Raw genomic sequence first — 26,906 nt, 5'->3', positions numbered from 1 at the left:
TATTGGGTGGAATGCATAAAACTTAGTACCTGCTAATGCTTCAAGTATGTACTACATTTTTGAAGATTTTACTACACTTACAAAGCATTACTACGCTTACAAATGCTTTGTAAAGTGTTTTACTACACTTATAAAGCATTTAGTGCTTTTTAAGTGCAGTAAAATCTTCAAAAATGTAGTACATACTTGAAGCATTAGCAGGTACTACGTTTTATGCATTCCACCCAATGTCTCCAGCATTTAAGGCCATCGGTACATAATTCGCAAATATTTTACGGGTATCCCTACTTTTTCTGTCTTTACCCGGCAAATTACGTGTAGTAAAATTCACACTGGTATGGATATGTAAACATTACTAGAATGTCATTCTACTTGAAAATGTCATCATTAATTTAAAGAGATGGCTTTTGAATGTTCTTGGATAACTGTTATTTTTATAATTGCAAATTATTAATTCAGTTAATAAATGTGATAATTTTTTCACTAACTATGTATTCAGTGATTGTAATAATTATTTATATGTACAACAAATCGAGACAACTCAAATCGAGATAACAACTCAATCGAGAAAAGAGGAAAAGTGTTTAAGTGAGTTTTTAATAATACACTCACCGGCACAAAAAACCGCCACCCCAAAAAATGGGTCATTTTTAATGCCTTGTATTTCCTAAACCTGATGTCCGATTTAAGTAATTATTTCAATATGTTATAGCCTTATTCTTTAACAATATCGCTCTAATAATATTGTTGGTAGACAGGTATATTATCATTGTATATAGGGTGTACGAATCAAACTGTGTTTTTTTTTCTCAAACTTTGGAACATCCTGTGGAATGTTCTAGCTTTTATAAAATACTGAAATTAAAACCCATCTATAGCCTCAGGTTTTCTTAACATTATGTTTTTTGATTCATTCGCTTATGTTGGATAATAAAAAAGTTAGTCACTTTAACAACTACCCCTGTTTTTCGTCAATACAGAGTGTTTTTAAATAAGTACGGCAAACTTTAAGGGGTAATTCTGCATGATAAAATAATGACAGTTTGCTTTATAAACGTATGCCCGTAAATGCTTCGATTCCGAGATAGGGGGTGTTGAAATTGTTCTTACAAACTGACGATTTATTTATTGCTCTAAAACGGTTTGTGATATGCAAATGAAATTTGGTAGATTTTAAGAGGTAGTTATTGCGCATTTTTTAGCATAAAATTAAGAATTTGATATTCACCATTGGCGTGCATACGGGTATAAACATTTTAGATATATCCCGTATGCACGCAAATGGTGAATATAAAATTCCTAATTGTATGCCAAAAAAATGCGCAATAACTACCTCTTAAAATCCACCAAATTTCATTTGCATATCACAAACCGTTTTAGAGCAATAAATAAATCGTCAGTTTGTAAGAACAATTTCAACACCCCCTATCTCGGAAACGAAGCATGTGCGGGCATACGTTTATAAAGCAAACTGTCATTATTTTATCATGCAGAATTACCTCTTAAAGTTTGCCGTACTTATTTAAAAACACCCTATATTGACGAAAAACAGGGATAGTTGTTAAAGTGCCTAACTTTTTTATTATCCAACATAAGCGAATGAATCAAAAAACATAATGTTAAGAAAACCTGAGGCTATAGATGGGTTTTAATTTCAGTATTTTATAAAAGCTAGAACATTCCACAGGATGTTCCAAAGTTTGAGAAAAAAAAACACAGTTTGATTCGTACACCCTGTATACAATGATAATATACCTGTCTAGCAACAATATTATTAGAGCGATATTGTTAAAGAATAAGGCTATAACATATTGAAATAATTACTTAAATCGGACATCAGGTTTAGGAAATACAATACATTAAAAATGACCCATTTTTGGGGTGGCGGTTTTTTGTGCCGGTGAGTGTATATTGTTACTATGGAACGCTTACAGTTTTGAACATCTTTAACAACAAAATACTTGGATCACAGAATATATTATCCTGATGTATTCTCTGCTTGGATCTTCCACAAATAATACACAATAAATAACTTTTTATTAAGTTCACGTCTTAAATCAATTATTTATCAAATACACTATATGTATATCAAGATTATTTAAATTATACACTCAAAATATTCCCGATGCCATGTCAAATATTTAAAATTGTCATTGAATGTCACTGTCTGACTGACAGCATGCTGACAATATTCTATTCGACTGAGTTCGTTGTATGACAAAGATAGATTTGGAAATATAACCACGGACATTGTGTTCATTTTTTTCGAATCCTGAAAAAATCAATAAATATTTTTAAAAATTTTAAACGCAGAATGAAAGACTATATTATTACCGAGGGCCTAAAGTCCCTTAGAATAAATAAAAAGTTTATTTTGAACGAGATATTTTAAATTAAATAACACACTAAATTTTCTCTTAGTTTTTCACCCTTGTAACTTATTAAAATAAACATTATAGAAGTTCTCAGGGACTTTCGGCCCTCGCCAATAACGTAATCTTTCATTCTGCGTTTAAATTTTAAAAAAATACCTATTAGTTTTCTCAGGATTCGAAAAAAATGAATCCCTATTTGAATAGCATTGCAGCCGAAAATACGTACCCATCCTCTTAAGGAAAAGTAGACAGTAGAAGAAACGAAGGAAGAAGAAAAAACTCATGGATGCAACATACACAAGTGATTGGTATGGCTTCTGCGAAGCTTTTTTTACAGAAGTTACTAATAAAATACGACTCGAAATGTTCTACAAGACCTAGAAGACGTACAAGACCTTATGAACAAAATCACGTATTACCGTCAAAAATATGGACTCAATATAAACGCAAAGAAGAAAAAACTCGTGATAATTAGCAAGAAAAAAATGACAGAAAGTCAACTCTACATCAACCAAATCCCAGTAGAAAGAGTGACGTACTACAGCTACCTCTGTCCCATAATAAATGACGAATGGACCAATAACGAGGAGATACGAGCTCGCATCGGAAAAGCTAGATCCGTCTTCAACCGGATGGGAGCTTTCTTCCAGAGCCACAACCTCCCTCTTGGTAATAATAATAATAATATCGTATGGCATTTTTGTCGGGGAGATCCTTTCGGATTGTTCCAGCGCCAAATGCATCTTTAACCCTGTTTCAAGTAACTAGTGTCGATGTACACTAGCCCAGGGGGACCGACGGCTTAACGTACTCTCCGAGGCACTTTGCAACGGCTCGTATCATTTTTATGATTGAAAATGGATTGTCGTTGGCGGGGCTGGAACCCGTGTGCTCTGTTGTATGAGGCCAGTATCATGCCGCTGAGCTACGGCCGTTCACTCCCTCTTGGTATAAAAGTAATGCTGCGATGATGAATAAAGTGAAGAGTCTTCTCTATCCTTTTTTATGACGTAGAATCGTGGACCTTGAACGAAGATATTTACAGAAGATTTAAAGCATTTGAGATGTAGCTTTATCGGAGAATACTTCGGTGGACTGACCTTGTCACAAAAGACGAGAACCTCAAAAGAATGAAGAAGAACCGAGAGGTGCTGACCATCATCATATATCTTAAACGTTACAATACTTCGCACATATTATGCGAAATCCATCCAGATAGCACTCGTAGAAGTCATCCTGTAAGGAAAAATATTTGGAAAGCGAGGTGCAGGAAGCAGAACATCCTGGTTAAAGAAGTTCAAAACCTGGTCCAACACAACATCTGTAAAGCTTTTCCGCGTTGCTGCAGATAAGATAAAGATTGCCATGGTCATGACGATTGTCATAGAGATGAGGAAAATATCACTAGCCAACATCTTCAATGGATAGGGCAATAGAAGAAGGACTGCTATTAGAATTATATAAAAGTTGGGAAAAAATTCAAAAAAGTTCTGGATAGCGAATCAGCCAAAATAGAAGTAGAAGAAATTATAACACCAAATAAAGACATTCATAGTAAAGAAATAAAGATCTGGGTAGTATTTGGAAAAAAATCCTTCTCCTATTGTTATAACGTTCCTGAAAACGCATATACAGGGCTTTTAAAGATGGAGAATAATATCGAAAAATCTTGAAAATGAAAATGGCCAGAAGATAGGAAAGAAATAAGCTCTATGAATAAATAGGTCTCGAAATAATTCCAAAGCAAGAACTGCTAGTTTAAATACCTAATTGAATATGTGTATTCAACCTTAAGTCTCAAGCATCTTAGCCCATTTCTTAGGAATATTTTGATGCTAGGGATTTTTCAGTAATAATTGTGTTTATAATTTCTGGTGTTTCTATTATAAATAGTTCACCAAAGTTTAGTTGTAAAAATATACGTATGTATACTTGTACTGGCACAGATCTCTAACTATAACGTTCAATAAATATGAACCAGAGCCGGCTGATTAGTAAAAAGTGCGCGCTAGAGTTGCGCATAACCCTATAAAAACATATTCGCGGTTAATGTATTTCTCATTTGAGATTTAAACGCGTCGTGAAACATACGTGAACTGATATTAAAAATACTCATTTTATTTTTGTGACAAAATAACGAGTGATAAAAATATTGGCAACTAACTTTATCGTTTAACTGTTATACCACGATCTCGTGGAAAAGTGATTATAAAATACTTGTGATATGGAAGACAGTATAGAAAATTTGTTTTAATGGAGTGTGTGAATATTAGAACTTATCTTAGAAAATAAGCCGTCCAAAGTCAGCAAATAATAGGTGATTTTTTTTATTTTTATTCATTTATAATATTCTGTTGCATTTTTGTTAATAGTAGTTTTGAATTTTTTTAGTCTTAACATATTTAAAAATACACAGCTCGAAAAAATTCTTCGATATTAAAAGTCGGGTATTTTTAATATCTAAATGAACTATAACTCTATAACTATCTTCCAATAAAGTCGCCCCAGAAACGCAACTCAAAAATATTGACAATGTCATTTTAATGTCATCTACTTTAAAGTGCATAACTAAGTGTCTGTATTATCAATATGAATGAGTCAGATAAAATTAAATTATTAGAAGAATTTTTTCACTAAGTAATAAAAACAAAATTTGTTTAATTTATTGATGTTTTGTATTTTGAGAACGATTTCCGAAATGGAAAGCAAAGTGAAAATCGAAACGTCAAAATAAACGTATGTATTTTAAAGTAAAATTGTGACTTATTCTCAATAAAAATCGAAAATTCTAACTTTTAAGCTTTAGAAATTTTGGAGAAATATATGTAATGCATCATGTCCATGTCTCAATAGCCATTGTTTTAATTCTGTCATTGACTGTTTTTTTTTAAATCCTAAATCAATGAGTACATTTTTTGTTCAATTCTCTTAGAATTATATATTATTTACTTAGTATTCATTCATTAAACCTTTTTCTAGCTATTTTTTTATCGAAATTTGCAAGAGGTGTATGTTTTTTTTCCATTTTCATTTATTTGCAATTTCTTTCCGCAATTGCAATTTTCTCATTAATTTTAAAATAATTTTTTTGGAAACTTGCATTAATTAATAAATGTATTATTTTTATAAACAAATTCTAAATGATTTTTAAGTAGGTACTTCCTTCATTTTGGTTTACAGCAAAACCTCCGTTAACCGAAACCTTTTTAACCGAAACATCGGTTAACCGAAATGGCTGACAGTTTCAATAAATTCGTCAATAAAAAGTAAATTAAAAAAAAAAGCAATTAAATTAAGGAAATGATCATGTTTAGAGTGTTTTTTTAAGAAATCTTATATTTTCTTTAGTGTTTTCCTTTAACAACGATGTTTTGTAGCTATATCTCTCCAATACTCTGTAATTTGATATAAGAAGAATACAAAAACGTTATTTTTAAACGAAATTCTTGTTAAATCCGAAACGCCCTCCCCCCCAATTATTTCGGTTAACGGAGGTTTTGCTGTATTTTTATTTTATGGCTTTTTCAGTGTTATCAAATATAATAGTAGGGGAGCGAAGTATGCTAAATGTGCAGTCACTCGAGCGCTTTGGGGACCTATTGAGTTGGTCCTAAAACCAAAAAAAGTTAAGTAAAGTTTTCCATTTTAGTGGGGACTTTACATTTTTAATTTAATTTTCCATTTCCAACAATCGTTTTTTCCGATTATAGCGCCATCTATCCATAATTTGAAAAAATGTTTCGAATAAAAGTTGCTTATTTTTACGTAAAGAATTCAAATCTGGAATAAAAATTTGGGGCTCCTATTTAAGATTTTAAAGTACCACCTCACCTCCGTGGGGTGTCGTGTTTGGTACCCTTCGATCGATTTTTCAAAAATATTGATTAAGTGTATTTTGCAGTTTTTCGATCTAATGTTAATTTTGCGAAATATCGCGGGATTTGTATTTAAGATTTTAAAGGGGGTCATGTTTGGTATCATTCGATAGATTTTTGAAAAATATTGAACACGTATTTTTTAGTTTTTCGATCTAACGTTCATTTCGCGAATTATTCGCTTTTTTTGTGAAACTTTTTAACTCACTCATTTCCTTACGCCCCGCTCAAATCGTCAGATTTTTAAAATATACACTGTTTTGCATGTCCTTAACTTACCTTATCTTAATCTGACAATTTCGAGTATTTTTAAGGATAGATTTTTTTCGGGCCCCCCTTAACTAACTCCCCTGTGTTAAGAGCCAATATATGGTAGAGGTACATCTGCAGGGCACCAGGTTTCTCCCCATATGATAATCTGACGCGCTCGAGTAACTGCAAAAATCCCAGCTTGGGCTCCCCTACCATAAATTGTTATTTGTATTTGAATTTTTTTTAACATACATATTAATGAAGTTTTAAAATTATGGCGAGTGAGTCATCTCTTTAAAATAATAGTAATTTTCCAGAGCATTGACAGTATTTTTTAATAAATCCATATACAGGGTATTTTTTTGAGTTTCGGTTCTTATTTTTGTCGTATGTTGTAGCATAAGTCTTCTTTCTTTCACTAATTCTAAGAATTTTCCCTGACATTCAATGTTTGTTCTTTTGGAATTTACGCAGTATACACTCTTCTTTCTCTGGATGTATCCAACTTTTTATTCCGTTCCATATTTTTTTTAAAATTAACTATTTTTAATGGGAAATAAGCCCCAATTTTACTAAAAAAATGATTTTATTAACGTTTCGATGTCCAAATCGGATGCCGTTGTCAAAATACAAAAAATATTAATATTAAACAAAAATGTTGTTGCTTAGTAAAAAATTCTTCTAATAATTTATTTAATCTGACTCATTTATATCGGCAATTCAGACATATATTATACATTTTAAAGTTAAAGTAGAAGACTTTAAAATGATATTGCAAATATTTATGAGTTGCGTTCCTGGGACGACTTTACTGAAAGATAGTTCATTCGATTACATGAAATCAACCCCAACTCAACAATATCCGTCACAAAAAAATCATAGCATGTGATCTGTCTTTAAAAAGACAACCACATGCAACGGTGACAGTAAAATTCTCGCGTTAGAGATTCCATAGTAAAGCACGAGGGAAAACCGGGAAAAAACCTCGTGATACTATGGAATTAAAAAAAAACAGTTTTTTCCCTCGTGATTTACTATGGAATCTCTAACGCCAGAATTTTACTGTCACCGTTGCATGTGGTTGTCTTTTTAAAGACAGATCACATGCTATGATTTTTTTTATGACGGATATTCTTTAGTTGGGGTTGATTTCATGTAATCGAATGAACTATCTTTCAGTAAAGTCGTCCCAGGAACGCAACTCATAAATATTGGCAATATCATTTTAAAGTCTTCTACTTTAAAATGTATAATATATGTCTGAATTGCCGATATAAATGAGTAAAATTAAATAAATTAGAAGAATTTTTTACTAAGCAACAACATTTTTGTTTAATATTAATATTTTTTGTATTTTGCCAACGGCATCCGATTTGGACGTCGAAACGTTAATAAAATCATTTTTTTAGTAAAATTGTGGCTTATTTCCCATTAAAAATAGTTAATTGCAAAATTGCCACAAGAAAATAGCTTCAGAACAACATATCTTTTTTGTCTTCAACATTGTTTCTCCTTGTTTATCAGTTTTATCTGGAATTCTTCCGCAATATTCACCCTTAGCTGTTTTTTCTAATGAATTTTGCTATTTGTTTGTATTTTGCGCCTACATTCATTTTTAGCAGCTTATGATCTGATCCACATTATGCTCCAGGCCTGGTTCTTATATTTATTATTGAGGTTTTTCATCTTTTCCGCACGAGTACGTAGTCGATTTGATTTTATCATTAGATTGTTTTGCGTGACAAACTGTAGGTGTTTTCTTTCATCTTTCAAATGTGGTTCACTTTCAGTTTCTCCCACCTTGGCGTTAAAATCTCCAATAACATATACCTACCAGATCCTTTGTCAAATACCAATATAATACAACAGGTACAATATCAATACTATTAAAAATGTATAAGCACTTTGCCTAAATTGTGATTTTGTGATAAATAATTCAGTATCCACTTAATCTTTTTAACACCTTTCACAAGCATATTGTTTGTTTGATCAATACGAGCATTATTATTATTCAGTTTTTACAAGACTTCCGTTTGTTGACCTGGGAAGTGGTTTGTTTCACCTAGACAAACTCCCAAAATCTTTTTGTGGTATAAATAAAGTTTACAATTTTTTAACCACGATTTCGAGAAAAAATTTTGATGGTGTCCGAAAAGTGTTTTTTGCATCTCAGTTTCTTAAAATTTGGGAAAACCAAGCAACACGTAAAATGGTTTTTATCATTTGGAATAAATTCAACTAAAAAATTAAAAGGAATCCTAGTGGTTTGGCATCAAAGTTGGCTGGTATTAACCGGAGGACTTTTTTTTTTCTTTTTCGAGAAAAGATCTGTATGTTTCCTTTGCGTCAAATTCTATAACATCGACCTCGTGTCAAATTTTTTAAAATTTGATATTTTCTAATAGTGTCTAATAGTTTCAACTATGTACTTTTAAGATGTTCTCACTGTTCATGATCTGATAGGACCGAAAACGTTTTGAAAAATTTTTAATCCGTGTAGATTTTTAGATAATTTAAATTTTATAATAAAATATAATATAAAATATACTATCATGTTTATATTAGAAGTTTTTACTTCATTGTAAACTCAACTAAGTAATTTTTCACGTTTAAATAATCATTTTGCTTTTTGTATGCGAGTACAAAGCATAAGATATGAGGGAGTTTATTTTTTAATAAACTGAACTGAATTTTACCTTGATGGATATTTACGATGATATATCATATATAAGGACATTCACAATCTACATAATATACATTTAAGGTGACTTCTTTGTTTGACTTTAAAAATATTTAGCATTGAATATTCAGATTTATGTACGATTTCTACAGTTATGTTTTTGTCATTTTTATTGGACTCATAACCTTAATTTTAGTATGTGGCGTAATTTTATAATTAGAACTTTATCTAAATCGGATAATATTCATAGATTTTTATATTTGCAAAAATAATACTTTTATTTATTATTTAAAAAATATAGTCTTATTTTCTAGCTAGTATTGAAATGAAACTAACTAATTTTTTTGGATAGATTATCAGTAGTAATTGCACAAGAGCTCTGAAATTATTGAATTTTTCCCGAGTGACACTTTGACAGTTTTAATTTCACGAGCCGAAGGCGAGTGAAATTATGTCAAAGTGTCACGAGAGCAAAAATTCTATATTAATTTCAGAGGTCGAGTGCAATTTGTTGCGATTATTTCATTAATAAAACTGTTCAAAACCAAAATTTTATTGTAACTTATTTATGTAAGTACCATTAAACGCACAGTTTTTATAAATATTTGACGATTGAAAGCCATCACTTTTATAATTTTTAAAACATTAATTGTCATTAATGTCACTGAATGTATTTTTTCATAGCAACGAAGGGCATCTGACGTAATATGCTTAACCACGGGGGATTATCAAAAATTATCACCTTAATTTGCATCTCTGTAGCTTTCTATTGGTCAGAATATCCTATGAATGAAATAATAAAAAAAATGTATTTTGTTTCTTTATTCCTAATAGTTATTTATGATATAAGTGTTAAAAGTACATGTTTAAGGCACGCATGTGAAAGTTTGCAGAATGAGCGATAGCGAGTTCTGCAATTCATATGAGTGTCTTAAAAATGTACTTTTTAACACGCATATCATACAATATTTTTTCTACAAACGTAATTACAGGACAATATCTACAAAAACTTTTACTTGAACGTGACTGACATTCCATTTTTATATTTTTTTGACATTACATCAAAATAATTGTCAATACGAACTGCAGTGCCTTAAAAATATTTTAAAGCACTAGTGCCTTAAAGTAGCATTTTTAACGCTCGTGTGGAGTGCTAAAAATTGCATTTTTAACATGGTTGTAGAAAAAATATTTTACTAATCTACAGACAATGTCATAGTAATACTAGAAAAATCTTAATAATTAACATGCTTTTATAAAAAATTCTTAAAGTCCCTGTATTATTTTACTTGGTGCCCACCAAACACACTTTAGCACGATAAATCCTAAACTGAAACTGCACGGCCGCCGAACATTTTAGAAATCAGTAACTTTGAATACAGCAAGCACTCACAAGTAATGATATCTCCACGTGGCGAAAAGGAGGGAAGATATTACAAGTGTCTCACTGTTACCCATGTCTCACTTTTACCCAGTTTCCCCTATACATCAAGTAGATCGGAAAGACTATTGACTGTAATACATCCAACTCCCACAGAAATCTGGAAGCACGTTGCCACTAGCGCCACTGTCGGCTTGAGTTGAACTACGTTTTGACAACGTAAAATTTTACGTAAACATTCAAATTTAATTTTATAAATTTTTGAATAACGAGCTAATTTTGCTAAATTAAATTAAAATAAAAATAGTTCAAACACTTATACAAAAACAATAATAAAGCAATTTTATAAATGTAAGGTTAGATTGCTCTGGTTATCCTACTCATACGGCTAGATGGCGCTATTTTTTTGCTTCCTCAAAATTAATGGGAAATGTCAAGAGTTGTATGTATTACAGTCTATAGTATTTGGTTGAACGTTCTGTTTTAAGTATCCTTGCTATGCTAGTTCGATACCGGTAGAAGTTGTCGAAACAGCTAATTTTGATTTATGTGAAAGTCAGTTAATTGTGCAATGAGGAAATATTTCCGGAACTACAATATCTAACAATATAATCCATTAGATTATTATGGGTCATTATTATTCATTTGGAATTATTTATTGGAACAGTTGGTGTCAAGAAATTAATGTTGGTAAACTTGTTGATTTGTTTTTTTTTTTTGTATACTAGATGGTCTGACAAGTCTGAAACTTCTCTTTTTGAATCGTAGCCCTTGAAGAAAGATATGTACAGAAGATTTGAAGCACTCGAGATGTGGCTATATCGGAGAATAGTTAAGATTCCCTGGACTGACCTAATCACAATTGCCTGTATTTGACTGTATCACAATTGGTCCTTAGAAGAATGAAGAAAAACCGAGAGATACTGACCAGAATCAAATTTCGAAAGCTACAACACTTTGAACACATTATGCGAAATGAATCCAGATATGCGCTCCCTACAAGATATCCTGCAAGGAAAAATATTTAGAAAGCGAGGTCCAGGAACGAGAACATCCTCTTTAAAGAACCTTAGAACCTGGTTCAGCACAACATCTGTGCAGCTTTTCCGTGCTGCTGCAGATAAGATAAAGATTGCCATGGTGATCTCCAACATTCTTCAGGAACAGGTACATCAAGAAGAAGAAGACACCTTAATCTTACTGTTGAATATGTTGTCGTTAACTTCTGATTACTTTCTAAAGACATTAATATCTCTGGCATTTGGTTAGTTGGCATTTTACTGCATTGCGTCCTACTAGACTTTACCTAGTCCAAAAAGCCACTGCGCATCCGCTAGGAAAAATATTCCGATTCGGATTTTTTGCACAATCTTACTCAAAAACTACCCCTTTTAACAAATTTGCATGTTGCCAGGACCAAAAATGGGTCAAAATTTTTTAAACGTTTTTTTTTTGTTTTTTTCCTAAAATTATTTTTTTTGCATGAAACAAAGTTTTTTTAGGTTTTTGGATCATTCCAAACAGAAAAAGTCTTTAGTGACTTTTCTCTAAAGTTGATAGTTTTTGACATATAAGCGATTAAAAATTGAAAAATTGCGAAATCGGCCATTTTTAACCCTCAAAAATTATTTGAAAAACTGAAAATTTAAATGTTTCCAAGGTAGGTAGATATTCTTTAAATATCGATTGATAAAATCCCGCAGTTTTTTGCAATACAATATTCAAAACTCCTTTGTTTTTTAATTGCTAATCAAGCGTGCGCGACACTATTTTCCACCGTTGCATGTGTAGGTAGTATGGTGCAAAAGAAAGGAATAAATTCGTTATTTCGTAAACCGGCGACTTTAAGGAAAAATCCCGAAAAAGGTCGATTTCTATTTTTAAATTATGATATTGTGGCATATATAGTATACTAGTGACGTCATCCATCTGGGCGTGATAACGTAATCGATAATTTTTTAAATGAGAATAGGGGTCGTCTGGTAGCTCATTTGAAAGGTTCTTCAATTATTTATTCAGTAATATAAACATTTACATAATTATTTATACAGGGTGTCCAAAAAAAGTTTTTAATTAAATTATTTGAAAAAAAAGAAGAATGTATGTAATTTATTTAATTCAAAATACATTTTACTGCTTTCACAAATCAGAAAACAAAGTTTATTTCACAAATAAACATTGCTTTTCGCTTAAATTAAATGTTCAAACTTCCAAGAGGCAGGTGGCTAGAGAGAGCTGGCTTGAACATTGAATTTAATCGAAAAGCAATGTTTATTTGTGAAATAAACATTTTTTAGCTTTCGGGTAACAGTAAAACGTATTTTGAATTAAATAAATTACATACATTCTTCTTTTTTTTCGAATAACCTAATTAAAAACTTTTTTTGGTCACCCTGTATAAATAATTATGTAAATGTTTATATTACTGAATAGAGAATTGAAGAACCTTTCAAATGAGCTAGCACACGACCCCTAGTCTCATTTAAAAAAATCATCGATTGCGTCATCACGCCCAGATGGATGAAGTCACTAGTATACCATATATGCCACAATATCATAATTTAAAAATAAAAATCGACGTGTTTCGGGACTTTTCCTTAAAGTCGCCGGTTTACGAAATAACGAATTTAATCCTTTCATTTGTACCATACTGTATACACATGCACGCTTGATTAGCAATTAAAAAACAAAGGATTTTTGAATATTGTATTGCAAAAAACTCTGCGGGATTTTATCAATCGATATTTAAAGAATATCTACCTATAGTATTTTTACTACAAAAACGTTATTACGTAGGTCAAAATTTTTGACGTAAGAGAACTGTCAAAACATTAGAATGTGACTTTTCATTATTGCCATGTTTATAATAAACATGGCAATAATTAAAAGTCACATTCTAATGTTTTGACAGTTCTCTTACGTCAAAAATTTTGACCTACGTAATAACGTTTTTGTAGTAAAAATACTATACCTTGGAAACATTTAAATTTTCAGTTTTTCACATTGTTTTTGAGGGTTAAAATAAACGATTTCGCAATTTTTCAATTTTTAATCGCTTGTATGTCAAAAACTATCAATTTTTATCGAAAAGTCACTAAAGACCTTTTCTGTTTGGAATGATCCAAGAAATTAAAAAAAAACTTTGTTCCATGCAAAAAAAAATTTTAGGAAAAAAAAACAAAAAAAAACATTAAAAAATTTTTGAATCATTTTTGGTCCTGGCAACATGCATATTTGTTAACAGGGGTCCATTTTGAGTAAGATTGTGCAAAAAATCCGAGTCGGAATATTTTTCCTAGCGGATGCGCAGTGGCTTTCTGGACTAACCAAGATTTCTTGATTTTTCAAGGACAGCCTGCAGTTTCACTTAATTTAATTTTTAGTTGGCCGGTGTAGGCATATCTACCTCAGATCTCTAAGTGAATCACATTCATAAATTATGTCTATCGCAGTTTTTCTTCTTGTAGTTCACGCTTACTGCTCCACGGGTCATTACCTATTTTATCTAGGAGCATTTTCCACTAGACAGTGATCAGTGACCCCTCTCTGTGACCGTTTTAAACTTTCTAAGGCAGAGGCCGCACATCAAAGAAACATGAAACGTAAATTACGTTTCATGAAAATAAAACACTGAGCATGAATCACACTCGTTTCATTGGTAGGCGGACTTTGAGATTTGTTTAGCAGTGTTTTATTTCCATGAAACATGTTTCACGTTTCATGCTTCATGTTTTTCGTTTCATGTTTCTTTGGTGTGCGGCTTGCCTAAGTGTTTGTTAGATTGCTGGAAAATCTTCTATCGGTAATCGGTATTGTTTACTCATTTTTTTACGGATTTGTTCTAGCTTAGCTCTTTATTTATTGTGATGACCATATTATCTCCCCGCGTCTTTAGTAGCGCTACAGAAGGGCTCAGAGACATCCAAAGGTTTCTCTCGATCATTGTTTTACTAACTTTGGTCTGCTTATTCGTTCTCTTGGAATTTGTTAAGGAGATCTGTGCAGTTACCAATTTTCGTTTGCTAAGTAGGCCCTTTACAGCTAATGTAACGATGTTGCCTTTTGAGTTGTTTTGTCTATGCAAAGACGCCTGATCCCGTTTATTTTGCAGTTTTTGATTCATCCTTGTTAAATGCTCTTTTAGAACCTAATGCTTTTTTGTTTTTATATTTATCTTTGAAAATGGCTTACTCTTCAGTTGCTTGGCATATTGTAGAATTTCTTAATATATTCATTAAGGCTTTCTAATTATGTTGCCATTTATCTAAACGTTTCTGTTGAAATAATTATCGTTGTGCAAAAAACTTAAATTCGTTTAAAGAAATTTATCCATTTAACGTAATAAAGACGACCAAAACTAATTTCCTTGATTCGTAATGAGAGTCCAATTAAACTGATTAATCGCACAGCTCACTAGAACGCAGAACCGGTTCAGTTTTTTTTCTACTAAAGAGAAGAAAAAGCTGTAGTATAAGTAGTACTTATATAGATTTATAGATATACAAATTCTCATCAATCAACACTTTGTTAGTACAGTCTGTATCGTCGCCCCCGTTATGTAAATTATTCCGATTCGATTTTTTGCACAAACTCAAAAAGAGGTCCTTATATATAACAAATCCACAGGGTGCCAGGCGGTGCCGTGGTCGAAAAATTATTTAAACAATTTTCTAAAAACAAATTAAGCAAAAAAGGTCTCTTGTGATTTTTATACGCGGTTTAAAATGTTAAAAACGCGAAAATAGCCATTTTCAAGGCTTAATAACTTAGTTAAAAATTATTATTATGACATCCGGAAGAAACTTGTGTCATTATTGTATTCCTAAGAGGTTATTGTTTAAAATTAACAATGAGCGCTAAGCCCGTATTAGGCAGCCGTCAATGGTGAGTGTGAAAGAGATGCGAGAGAGACCATTCCGGCCGTCCAATGATGCATCTCACTCGCACTCACATTGACGGCCGCCTCAATACGCTCTTAGCGCTCATTGTTAATAATTAAAAATGGCAGGTTGATAATAAAATAATGACAAACATTTCTTCAGGATCTTGTAGGGGGGTTTTAAACTTTGATTTTGTGACTTTCTGACTTTCATAATAATAATTTTTACCTGAGCTTTGAAAATGGTAATTTTCGCATTTTTCAAATTTTAAATCGCGTATAACTCAACAATTAATTTTAGAGAAAAATCACAAGAGACCTTTTTTGCTTCGAATGACCCAAATGATCTAAAAAAAATCGTCCGAACTGAAAAAAAATGTTTTTGTGAATTTGTTTAAAAAATTGTTTAAACAACTTTTTGACCACTGTACCGCCTGGCACCCTGTGGATTTGTTATAAGGACCTCTTTTTGAGTAAGTTTGTGCAAAAAAATCGAATCAGAATAATTTACCTAACGGGGACGACGATACAGCCTGGACTATGTTGGATCATTAAGAGGTAAATAGTCATTTCTGTGTAATTCAAAAAGTGATGAAAACAATCGCTGTGAGGTAAATAGAAAGAAGGGAATCGTAGTATGGTACATTGTAGATTTTCTGATGCCCTACTTCCGCCACTGCGTTAGTCCTCATTTAAGGAGAACCGTTTTTGCTCAATACCTCCGCCAATTTCAACTTCCACAAAAATTGTAAGGACTAAATTTTTTTCGTTCTGTCGATATTTTCTGAATTAAGGGGGAAAATAGTGAAATAGTGGCTAAGAATAATTAGTAAATTATCTTGTTTAATATTAACATTGTAAAGTATTAAGGTTGTAAACTTTACGACATAAATGTACTAAACAAAAATGGAGAAAATTATGTTTTATACAATTTTTATTTCTTTGTTTTTTTGTGCTACAATTAACATTTAAGGTCATCTGTCTATGATAGAATAGTAAGGACAGCGAGAGACGGTTTCCCAATAGGAAGACGATCAGTGGGAAGACCACGAAAACGATAGAACGACAACTTACTAGAGGCAAATTGAAAAAACAGACAGAGTCATGTCTATATAAAAAGAAGACGAAGAAAGAAGACCCTATGATAAGCCTAAAGAAAGACAAGCGATTAACGAACCCTAGACGCTGACTTGTATCAGCAGCATGCCATAAACAAGAAAGAACCTAAGAGTTTAAATATTGATTTTAGCAAAAAAATGAAATATCAAAATTGTATAAAACATAATTCTCTTCATAATAAACGAGATAATTAAATAATTATTCTTCGCTGCCCCTTCTATTATTTTCCCCTGTAACTCAGAAAATATCGACCACACGAAAAAAGTTGTAAAAAGAAATTGTAGAAAATCGTATTTGCGGCAATTTCAGTCATTACCATTTTTGTTGAAAAATTGAGGAGATATTGAGTAAAGGCAGTTCTTTTTTAAATTCAAGATGATGGCTAACGAGGCGCGTGGTGGTGTGATTCAGTCGCGATTTTAATTTTGCTACTTTTAAATACTGATGTTGTTCTGAAGCTATTTCTTTGTGGCATTTTTATAATAAACTATTTTTAATGGGAATAAGCCACAATTTTACCAAAAAAATGATTTTATTAACGTTTCGAAGCCCAAATCGGGTTTCGTTGTCAAAATACAAAATACTATTTTGTATTGAAACCCGATTTGGGCTTCGAAAAATAGTATTTTGTATTTTGACAACGAAACCCGATTTGGGCTTCGAAACGTTAATAAAATCATTTTTTTGGTAAAATTGTGGCTTTTTCTCATTAAAAATATAGTTTATTTTAAATAGTGAATTAAACCATTGCCAAACTGAGATTTATTATTCAGGGTATTGCAATCTGTATACAGTCACAAACTGGATGATATGCAATGTATTGTTTTCCAAACTATCAAAAATTGAAACATTAAAATTATTAGAAATATGCTTTATTGTCATGAAAAATTTAACAATTTTATAGACAAAGCTTACAAGAATCATAAATAAAAACAATAACAAATACAATTTACTAAAATTATACAAATCGTCAATATAAATAAAACATAATAAAGTCAAATAAAAATCAGTAACAATCTATTGCAAAATTAAAAAAAAATTGCAAATTGCGTAATCTACCTTAAGAAATTTAATAAGAAATTTAATAAGTTATGCTGCTGCATATGACACTCAAATATATATTAAGATTCTACTTATACATAACAATACTGCAATTTCTTAGTTATTGGTTAAGAAACTCTGCTATTGAATAATATGGTCTTTCAGATAAATAGGCTTTAGTCATTTTACGGAACTTGGGGAAAGATGTTGCAGATTTAAGTTGTAGAGAGAGATGGTTGTATAGTTTTTTTGCAGAATATAATATAGATTTCTTTATTAACTCACTGGACGGGATCGGTAAATAGATGTCAAAAGTAGAATTTCTGGTGGAATAGTCATGTCTAGGTCTTTCTGAAAAAACATGTAGATGTTTACGAATTAAGCAAACAGTTTCTAAAATATATAAAGAAGGTAATGTTAGAATTCTGTGATCTTTAAAGTAGCTTCTGCAATGTGTTGTTCTTCTGAGGCCAAACAGATATCTGATTGCTCTTTTTTGCAATTTAAAAATAACATCGGATTGGGCAGCTGTACCAAAACCCCAAAAAGGCAGACCATATCGAAGATGGGACTCGAACAATGAAAAGTATGTTATTTTGGAAGAGGCTAAATCCATTTCCTTAGAGACAGATCTTATTGCAAAGCATGCTGAGGATAGTTTCTTGCTTAACACATCGATATGAAGGGACCATTTAAGGTTGCTATCTAAAAAAATACCAAGAAACTTTGCAGAATCAACGATACTGATCTGGCTGTTATGAAGAGGTAAGGGTTGAAGAGTTCCTTTATAGGGTAATGCTACTGTTTTATCTACGTTAAAAGAGAGTAAATTAGAATCTGACCAGGATTTTATTGTGAGTAGATCAGAAGTTATAGTAGCATGAAGAGTTGCGATATTTGAGTTGCTCCAAGTGATACTGGTATCGTCAGCAAAAAGAAAAACTTTTCCATCGATTTTTAAACTAGTGATGTCATTAATAAAGATAAGGAAAAGTAGAGGACCCAATACTGAACCTTGCGGTACCCCACATACAACATTTTTGAGACTAGAGTCTGTATCATTTGCTCTAACCAGTTGTTTCCTATTTTCCAAGTAAGATTGAAACCAGTTCAAAGAAATACCTCGAATTCCATAGAAATCTAGTTTTTTTATCAAAATGTGATTTACACAATCAAAAGCTTTGGCATAATCACAAAAAACAGTGGCAGTGTGGAGATTATTGTTTAATGCTTGATAAACCTCATGTAGTACAGAAAACATGGCATCGGTGGTACATTTATTATTTAAAAATCCAAACTGATTTTGTGATAAAATCTTGTTATCAACGAGAAAGGACATAAGTCGGGCTTTTAGGAGTCTTTCAATAATTTTGGAGAGTACCGGTAGTAATGCAATAGGTCTATAATTGCAGGCAATAGATTTTTCACCACCCTTATGAAGAGGAATAATGATGGCCGTCTTTAGGCACTCTGGAAATTTACCTTTCTCAAAAGAATCATTTATTAGAGAGATGAGGACTCCCAACACATTGTCTGGGAGATTTGAGAAAATTTTTATGGATAGTCCATCGGTACTACAGGAAGATTTGCTTTTGATACTATTGATTGTTTGGATCAGTTCAGATTTACCAACCGGTCTTATAAAGAATGAATTCGAAACTTTTCCTGAATTAGGGAGATAGGAAATGGGATCTTGTTGTGACACAATAGTTGATGTTATATTTTTACTCACATTAACAAAATATTCATTTAGATTTTCTGGGTCTGGAAGGGAAAATGTTTGAGCTGTGTGAGTTTTATTTCGAAGATCGTTTATTATGGACCAAGTTTCTTTTGCAACACTTTTGGAGCTTCTGAGACGATTTTGATAATACAATTTTTTAGCCGATTGTATAAGTTTTAAATAGATTGCCCTGTACTTGGTGATATATTCAGTAACAGAGACGTTGGTAGTAAATTTCTTGATATACAGTAGTGAACGCATGTTTTTGGCTGATATGCGGACACCTTTGGTAGTCCAGGGTTTCCGATGTTTTTGCTTAATTGTGATTAAAGGAAATGCTTTATTGAAGATACAGACCAGCTTATTCAAAAAATCACTGAAATTATAATCGACGTCCATGGAAGGAAAGTGCCACTCAGAGGTTAAGCATAAATTTTGGAATTTACGAAAGTTCCGACCGGAAAAAATCCTGCCTAAACGTCGAGTTTTCGAGGAGGACTTGCTAAAGATGTTAAACTTCGTATAAACCGCTTCATGATCAGATAGTCCCGCATTAACAGTTGTAGCGCAGACATCAATATTACTTTATTGAAATGATATGGTTTAGATTTACCTATGTAAAAACCAAAAGGTATAAACAAATATTATTTTCATGAAATATTCCATATCATAGCTACACATAGTTGTCATAACAAAAACATGTTTACAGTAAAGTGCTTTTCGTTCATTGTATTTTCCTTAAGAAAAGGTAAGAAGTTCTTTTGTTTTGATGCAATTAAAGAAGATTCCAAATATTCCTACTGTTTATGCAGGAAATTTTTGCAATAACTGGTGAATTAATTAAAGTTGTAAACAATGAAATGACATATATATGATTGTAAAGAAGAATAACATTTGGCATAACTCATAATTTTTTTTTATTAAAAGAAAAGTTACCGCATCCACCATCAGGTTATTAGCGGCATTACTTGATAAACATTAAATTATAATTAAAGGTTAACAATGATTTTTAACATATAACAAATAGCTAGATTCGGTACAAAATATTGATTTAGATTAGATAGTAAGTCTTTTGCTGGACAGTTTTCTCCCGATAAAGCTGGTAGGGTGTTTGGTAGATTGTTTATTAAACGTTCACTTTCATTTTGATATTTTGGACTCTTAATTAATTAACAGATGGGTGACAGTAGTACATAGGTCGAACCTGGAATGTTCACTAGCCGAAAATAGATATGAGTATGTAATCTTGGTGTGTCCTATACGTAGGCGCGTTGGAACCGTTTGAATAAACCGTGAACTAGCACTTGTTTTCCACTGTCGTGTATCTGGTTTTACCGATCTTAGATTAGATTTCGACAGAAGCCATTCGCGTTGCCATTGACTAATCACTTTTGTTAGAAAAAAACGTTTTGAGATCATTACATACACACTCGCGCACTAATTCAGATTCCGCACTTGCTGCTGCATTACGAAAACTGCTGTCTGCCTCTTCATTGCCGATAATTCCTATGTGTGATGGGATCCATATAAATCTCGGAGTCGTATTGTTTTCTTGTGCAAGTTGTAGTTCAGTTTTTATTAGATTCTCTAAAGGACTTTTAGGATACAGATGCTGCATTGCAAGGAGAGAGTTTGGCGAGTCGGTGAGAAACAGAAATATTTGAGAGGTCTGCATGTTGTAGGGCGCGATACAGAGCAAATAGTTCGTTGAAAGTAAAAAAGGAGAATATAACAATAGATAGAAACCAGCTGCTAATCTATGATGACTGTGATGCATCACTTTCTAACCCGGAGCTTACTTCTCCAAGATGAGCAAGTATTTTTCTATTCAAGTTGGTCAGCCTTGTTTTTATTGATCTTTCTTTTAAGTAGGGACGGATTTTCTTTAACATGTCACTGAGACCTCTCAAATCAGAAGTGAAATCATTGATTGAGATTATGGGGTTCGATAAGCCATCTATGTTCTCTAGGAGGAGGCATAATTGATCACAGTTCAGCGGAAATGGTGGTTCGTGATTATTGATGAAGGTTTTGGCAGGATATATCATGCTAAAAATGGATACATTCGAATGCGTTGTTTCTTTAAGTTTAGATGTCTTTGTCTTCTTTCGAGTTGCTGTAGGTTTTGGTACTACAAATGCGTTTTCTTGAAGTGTAATGTCGGTTTCTGGAGAGGCGACTTCACTTATAGAGCGTTTTAAATGAATTTCTTTGTTTTCGGTCACTTCTGTATTTACATTTGGTAATTTTGACTCAGTATGTTGTGAAAAGGTGCTTTGGTGTGATGATGTGGTTGGAGCTTGTTTAGATTGGGACGTTTCAGGTTGGTTAGTGTTACTGGTAAGGGTTTGCGTAGGAATTGATGCTGTTGCTGTTTCTGCAGCCGAATCGGCTACTGTTGTAGTATTTGAAGTTATATAACTTAGTGGAGTTTGTTGTGTCGCAGATGTATTTGTAGGTTCAGTGCAGGCTGCTGCCACATGTCCTGGTTTTTTGCATTTGAAGCAGACGTTTCCATCTTGAGAAATGAATATTGTGTAGTTTGTGTTTTCGAATGCTATTGTTATGGCGCTTGGGATGGTTAAATTGTGAGGGTTAACATATACTTGCCGTCGAAAGCTTAGGATATGGCTGTACTCGGGGAGATTTGCGCCGATTTTTAGAAATGTTATAGGAGATACAAGATGTAGACCGATTTTTTGCAGTTCTTTTTTAAGAACATGGTGTGGAATGGACGGGCATACTTAGGACATAACAATTCTTTCGGCAGGTGTTATAAGTCGTCTAGCCTTTAAAATTTCTCCTCGGATAGTGATTTGGCCATGGCTATCTAAAAACTCATCTAGGATATTTTTGTTCGCAAGGTACATGCAAACTCGGTTGTTGGAAAGTCGGGAGGCGAAAATGATATTTTTAGGTTGAATAATGTTACCAAGAGGGATTAGGTAGTCATGAAGTGGAGTATTTTCGATTGCACTAAAGACTAGTGCTAACTGTCTTGACGGAAATTTAAATTGATTTGTCACTGCTGAATAGCTTTTCGGTGAAATTTGGTTTTGTTGAGATTGTTGATCCATGCTTGCTTCGGTGGATATCATTTTAGAAGAACAGGTATCACCCGCAAGAATGAGTGCGGCCCTGTCCCCCTATTGGGAACCGACTCCAGTTTTGTTAGTATAAATCGCAATAAAATTGAAAAAGTGTTTAAAATGTTATTGTATATTATAATACAATAAAATATTTATTATTTTAAAAATTTACGTCAAAAGTAAATAATATGCCGTATATCACTTACTGCTTTTTTGTATGTATCACTTTCACAAAAACTTAACTTATATATAAATACACTTTTATTTGTTGAAACGATAAATTTTCTGCTAACTGCTTTTTGATAACTACCTAGCTCGTCTTCGATACGATGTTGACGGTACGAAGGTTCAAACTCTTCTCCCTACTCATAAATAATTATTATCGGCAAAAAGAAACATTTATCTTTTTGAATGCTTTAGTTTAGATCTCAGGCGAGAACCGCATCGAAATTCACCGTGAAATAAAAAGATTTTCCAAACACCTACTCTGGTCTTGTTTATTTTTTCATCGCAATCCGAGGTGTCGGTCAAGGTGAACCTATTTTGCTTACTCTTTCAATCAACCGTATTTGAATTATAGGAACTGGTGTCCGTTTTCTATCGTATGTTCACTTTTTTTACATAAATCGTAAGTACAAAGTTCTTTCCGATTCGATTTAATGAATAAATTACACTTTTTATGGTTTTTCCTTGATCTTTGTTAGATTTAATAGTTTCTAATAAAAATTTGTATACCTGAATACTAATAATATTTTATATGATCATTAATTTTGTCGTTGTTTTCAAACCATTTTCTCTTCAGGTGTCAGACAGAGTGACACCATATTTCCAAACTTTTTATAACTGTCCTAGAACGTATTTGTCTTTATATAGTATTATGTCCTAAAACAACATAGATGACAAATGCTCGTGTCCAGTAACAATTTAAAAATTCAGAAAGGCTAAGTAGAATTTTTTGATAACTACATATAGGACACGAAATTCGAGTAAGCAAGAACAACCAAACAGGTGTGATATCAATAAGGATAACACATGGATGGACAGCATAATATGGAGATCTTAAAAACGTATTTAAAGACAGCAACATCCCGATTAATCTGAAGCGAAAAGTCTTCGATCAGTGTATTCTGCCAGTAATGACTTATGGTGCGGAAACACTGTGTCCCCAACAAAAAGCAATGCTTTGAAACTAAGAAAAGCAATGCTCCACAAAGGGTGGAGCGTTCAATGATAGAAGTAACAATAAAAGACAAAATCACAAACAAAGACCTACGCACAGTACCAGAGGTACAGCTGTTATGGAGAGAGCTTACAGATTGAAATGGAGATGAGCTGGCCACGTGGCAAGGATGGCGGATGGAAGGTGGACACGCAAGTTAACCGAATGGAGACCCAGAACAGATAAACGAAACAGAGGAAGACTACCTACACGATGGCAAGATGATCTGCAAAAGATGACGAAAAATTGGATCCATACCGCACAAGACCCTGCCCTCTGGGTAGAAATAGGAGAGACCTATGTCCTGCAGTGGTCTTAAAATGAACTGTTAAAATAAATGAATTAAACCTGTTTACAGAAAATGCAGTTATGTATTTATTGCAAATAAATGTTTTAATTTCGATTAAAAATTTTACTTCACGTATCAGATAACTTTTCTTCATTAGTGAGTTTCTATTGTCGGACTAGGAAAAGCTTGTCCAATTAATGATTAATTAACCAGTAGCTAATTGACTGATGTCGAAACCAAAATGTAACGACCACGACCTGGCTGGCACGATTTCCCTTAGTCGTAATGTTTTACAGTACGATACACGATAAATATTTATGAATTTCGTTTGTTATGTATAGACTAATAATTATATTATATTATTTCATGATCTATCGTTTCATGAAATAATAAATTACAGCGCTTCGAATTCTAATGTCCAATGGTTCCCAATGGCGTCCAATGGTTCCCAAAGTGAGGGTCGCTTAAAAAGCTGAGGGCATCGGGAAATAATTTTCAAAAAAGAGATTTTTTTAATTTTTATTTCATAGCTTATATAAAAACATGTCAAATAAAAATATAACGCAACCAAATATTTGAAATTTGCTCGCCAATTTGGACTATTCTTGCATCTTTCATCCAAAACTTATTTCAATTGAAATCTGCCATAATTCAATTTTTTAATAAATCGGTTAACTTTATCCGTGGCTGTGATTATATCAACATCACAGCCGTACAAGTCACTATTCAGAATATTAAGGTGTTTAAATAAATCGGCAAGGAAAAGATGAAGCAGGAAAATGCAACGTTTGTTGTTTAATTACGTTTTCCTTCAATGAAGGGGTCCCCGATCGAAAAAAGTTCGGGAAACACTGCTCTAGTCAAGTACACGACGTTTCGTAGATTTTTTGGTATCAACCTTCACGTTTCTACTTCTACTTGTGTGTTTGTTTCATATATATCTTGTCTCGTCAAATTGTTGTATTCTCGATTTTATTTCTGTTTTATGCAGTTGAACCACGTTCTAACCTTCTTCTTTTTTGTTACAGATTCGGAAAGATAAAAGTAGCAACACAAAACCGCCAAGATGCACGGGATGATGAAAATTTTTTCCAATTTCAAAGATTTCTACAATGACATAAATGGTGCAACGTTAACTGGTGCTATAGACGTAATAGTTGTTGAACAGCCTGATGGGTCCTATAACTGTTCGCCGTTCCACGTGCGGTTCGGAAAATTGGGGGTACTTAGAAGTAGAGAGAAAGTGGTAAGTACACCATATGTATATTTTCTTCTTCTGGTAGCACTACAACCCGGAGTAGGTCTTGGCTGATTGCACAACTCGCTTCCATCTCGAACGGTTGTCCATGATAGTTAAGTCAGTGGGTAGCCCCATTGTTCTTATATCTGACCATCTATTGTCTCTCCATCACATTGGTGGCGTCCTAAGGGCCTTCTTCCTGTGGGGGCTTCCTCCCAGATCAGCTTGGCAAGGCGGTTATTAGGGAGTCTATGGACATGGCCAGCCAATCTTAGACGCTGAGATTTAATTTGCTCGCCCTATACATCTGCTTGACCTCGGCATTTGTTCTCATTCGGTATTGGTTGCTATTAGGGTCGTGATAAGACCCAAAGATTCTTCTGAGGATTTTTATCTCAAAACATCTAAGTTTTCTTTCAATTGCTTTGGTCAGAGTCAGCATATGTAATATGCTTGTACAAATGTAATTAATCAACAACAAAATTTACATAATAGCCCAGGGCTCATCTGTTTTGAGATGGACGTTGAGAGGTGACTCAAATTTTTTTTTGCAGAAATTGCTTGAAAATAACTCAAATAATAATATTTGAGTTATCCTCCCACTCAAAATGGTCCGGAACATTGTTTAAATAATCAAAATGTCAAAATATGAAGGAAAAATTCGATTTTTTTATTGGTTTTTTGATTATAACTTTAAAACTATTCATTTCTGAGAAAAGTTGTACTGACGTAAAAGTTGCGTAATTAAATTTCCTACAATATAGAATTGGTAAAAAATTTAAGAAATAGTCACCCCTGTTGCATAATAGCAATAATTGCGAAAAAAATCATACAAAAACAAGTATTTGCATTTTACGTTTTTCAAACATTTATGCTACACTTAGGACCTTCATATTTTACCCAGAAAAACTTCATTATATAGTAAAACAACACTGTAAATTTCATTAAGATCGGTTTAATAGATTTTGCAAAATAAATTTTGCAATCCAGCTTTCGCAAAAAAAATCGTTTTTTTTTAATGTTGTAGGACTGAAAATAAAGCAGATAGCAAGGTGAATTTTTTTGCTTATAGAAGTGTACTAAATTTGTAACTAAATTAATAACTAAATATGAAAGTGTACCTTTCATTTGCAATTTGCAAAATTAAAATCGATGAATTACCACGACGTCAGGAAATTTTTTAAATAAACATTAATTTTTGGTGCTACGCGCAGGACAGCGGTGTTCGATTCACACAAGTTGATTTCCACCAAAATTTCTTCCAATCTTTATCTAATATATTAGTTTCTTACTCTATATTTTGTTGTATTTTAATATTTTAATTCCACAAATATCAAACTAATTTTATTAGTTTGTGAAATATTGTTTAAACAATTGCATTAAACAAGTTAAAATATATGAACAAAGAAAGTTTTTGCTAAAAAAGTCTTATTTCGAAGGATAGAGTATGTGTTTTTATTTTGCAATAAACAAATTTATTTATTTATATCGAAATGTAATAAAAATTAAAATGTATCAATAATTATCAAAGGTCATTGGAATGCCCAATCAGAGCAAACTATCCGCTGTCTTGCGCGGAGCACCAATAATTAATGATTATTTAAAAAAATTCCTGACGTCGTGGTAGTTAATCGATTTTAGTTTTGCAAATTGCAAATGAAAGGTACAGTATACTTCTATAAGCAAAAAAAAAGAATGTGTGTGTACTTTGTACGCACGTAAGAAGTTATACTTCTATTATATG

General features: G+C 32.5%; 1 protein-coding gene across 3 annotated transcripts in view; it reads left to right on the top strand.

The window, feature by feature from the left end:
- Positions 1 to 26,906, top strand: part of LOC114331495 (phosphatidate phosphatase LPIN3) — a 195,000-nt gene that overhangs the window by 92,452 nt on the left and 75,642 nt on the right. For 2 of the 3 annotated variants that reach the window (XR_007696387.1, XM_050643655.1), the window contains exons 1-2: positions 4,416 to 4,692; positions 24,951 to 25,168. Coding sequence is in view for 1 of the 3 variants with exons in the window: in XM_050643655.1 (XP_050499612.1) it covers positions 24,989 to 25,168 (180 nt within the window). In the remaining 2 variants the exon portion in view is untranslated. Of the gene's footprint in view, positions 1 to 4,415; positions 4,693 to 24,950; positions 25,169 to 26,906 lie in introns of those variants that run through there. The other variant, XR_007696388.1, reaches the window with a different exon arrangement.

The sequence above is a fragment of the Diabrotica virgifera genome, chromosome 2 (assembly GCF_917563875.1).
Source record: "Diabrotica virgifera virgifera chromosome 2, PGI_DIABVI_V3a".
NCBI lineage: Eukaryota > Metazoa > Arthropoda > Insecta > Coleoptera > Chrysomelidae > Diabrotica > Diabrotica virgifera.
The sequence above is the reverse complement of the archived record's forward strand: the minus strand, read 5'-3'. Positions and strand labels throughout refer to the sequence as shown.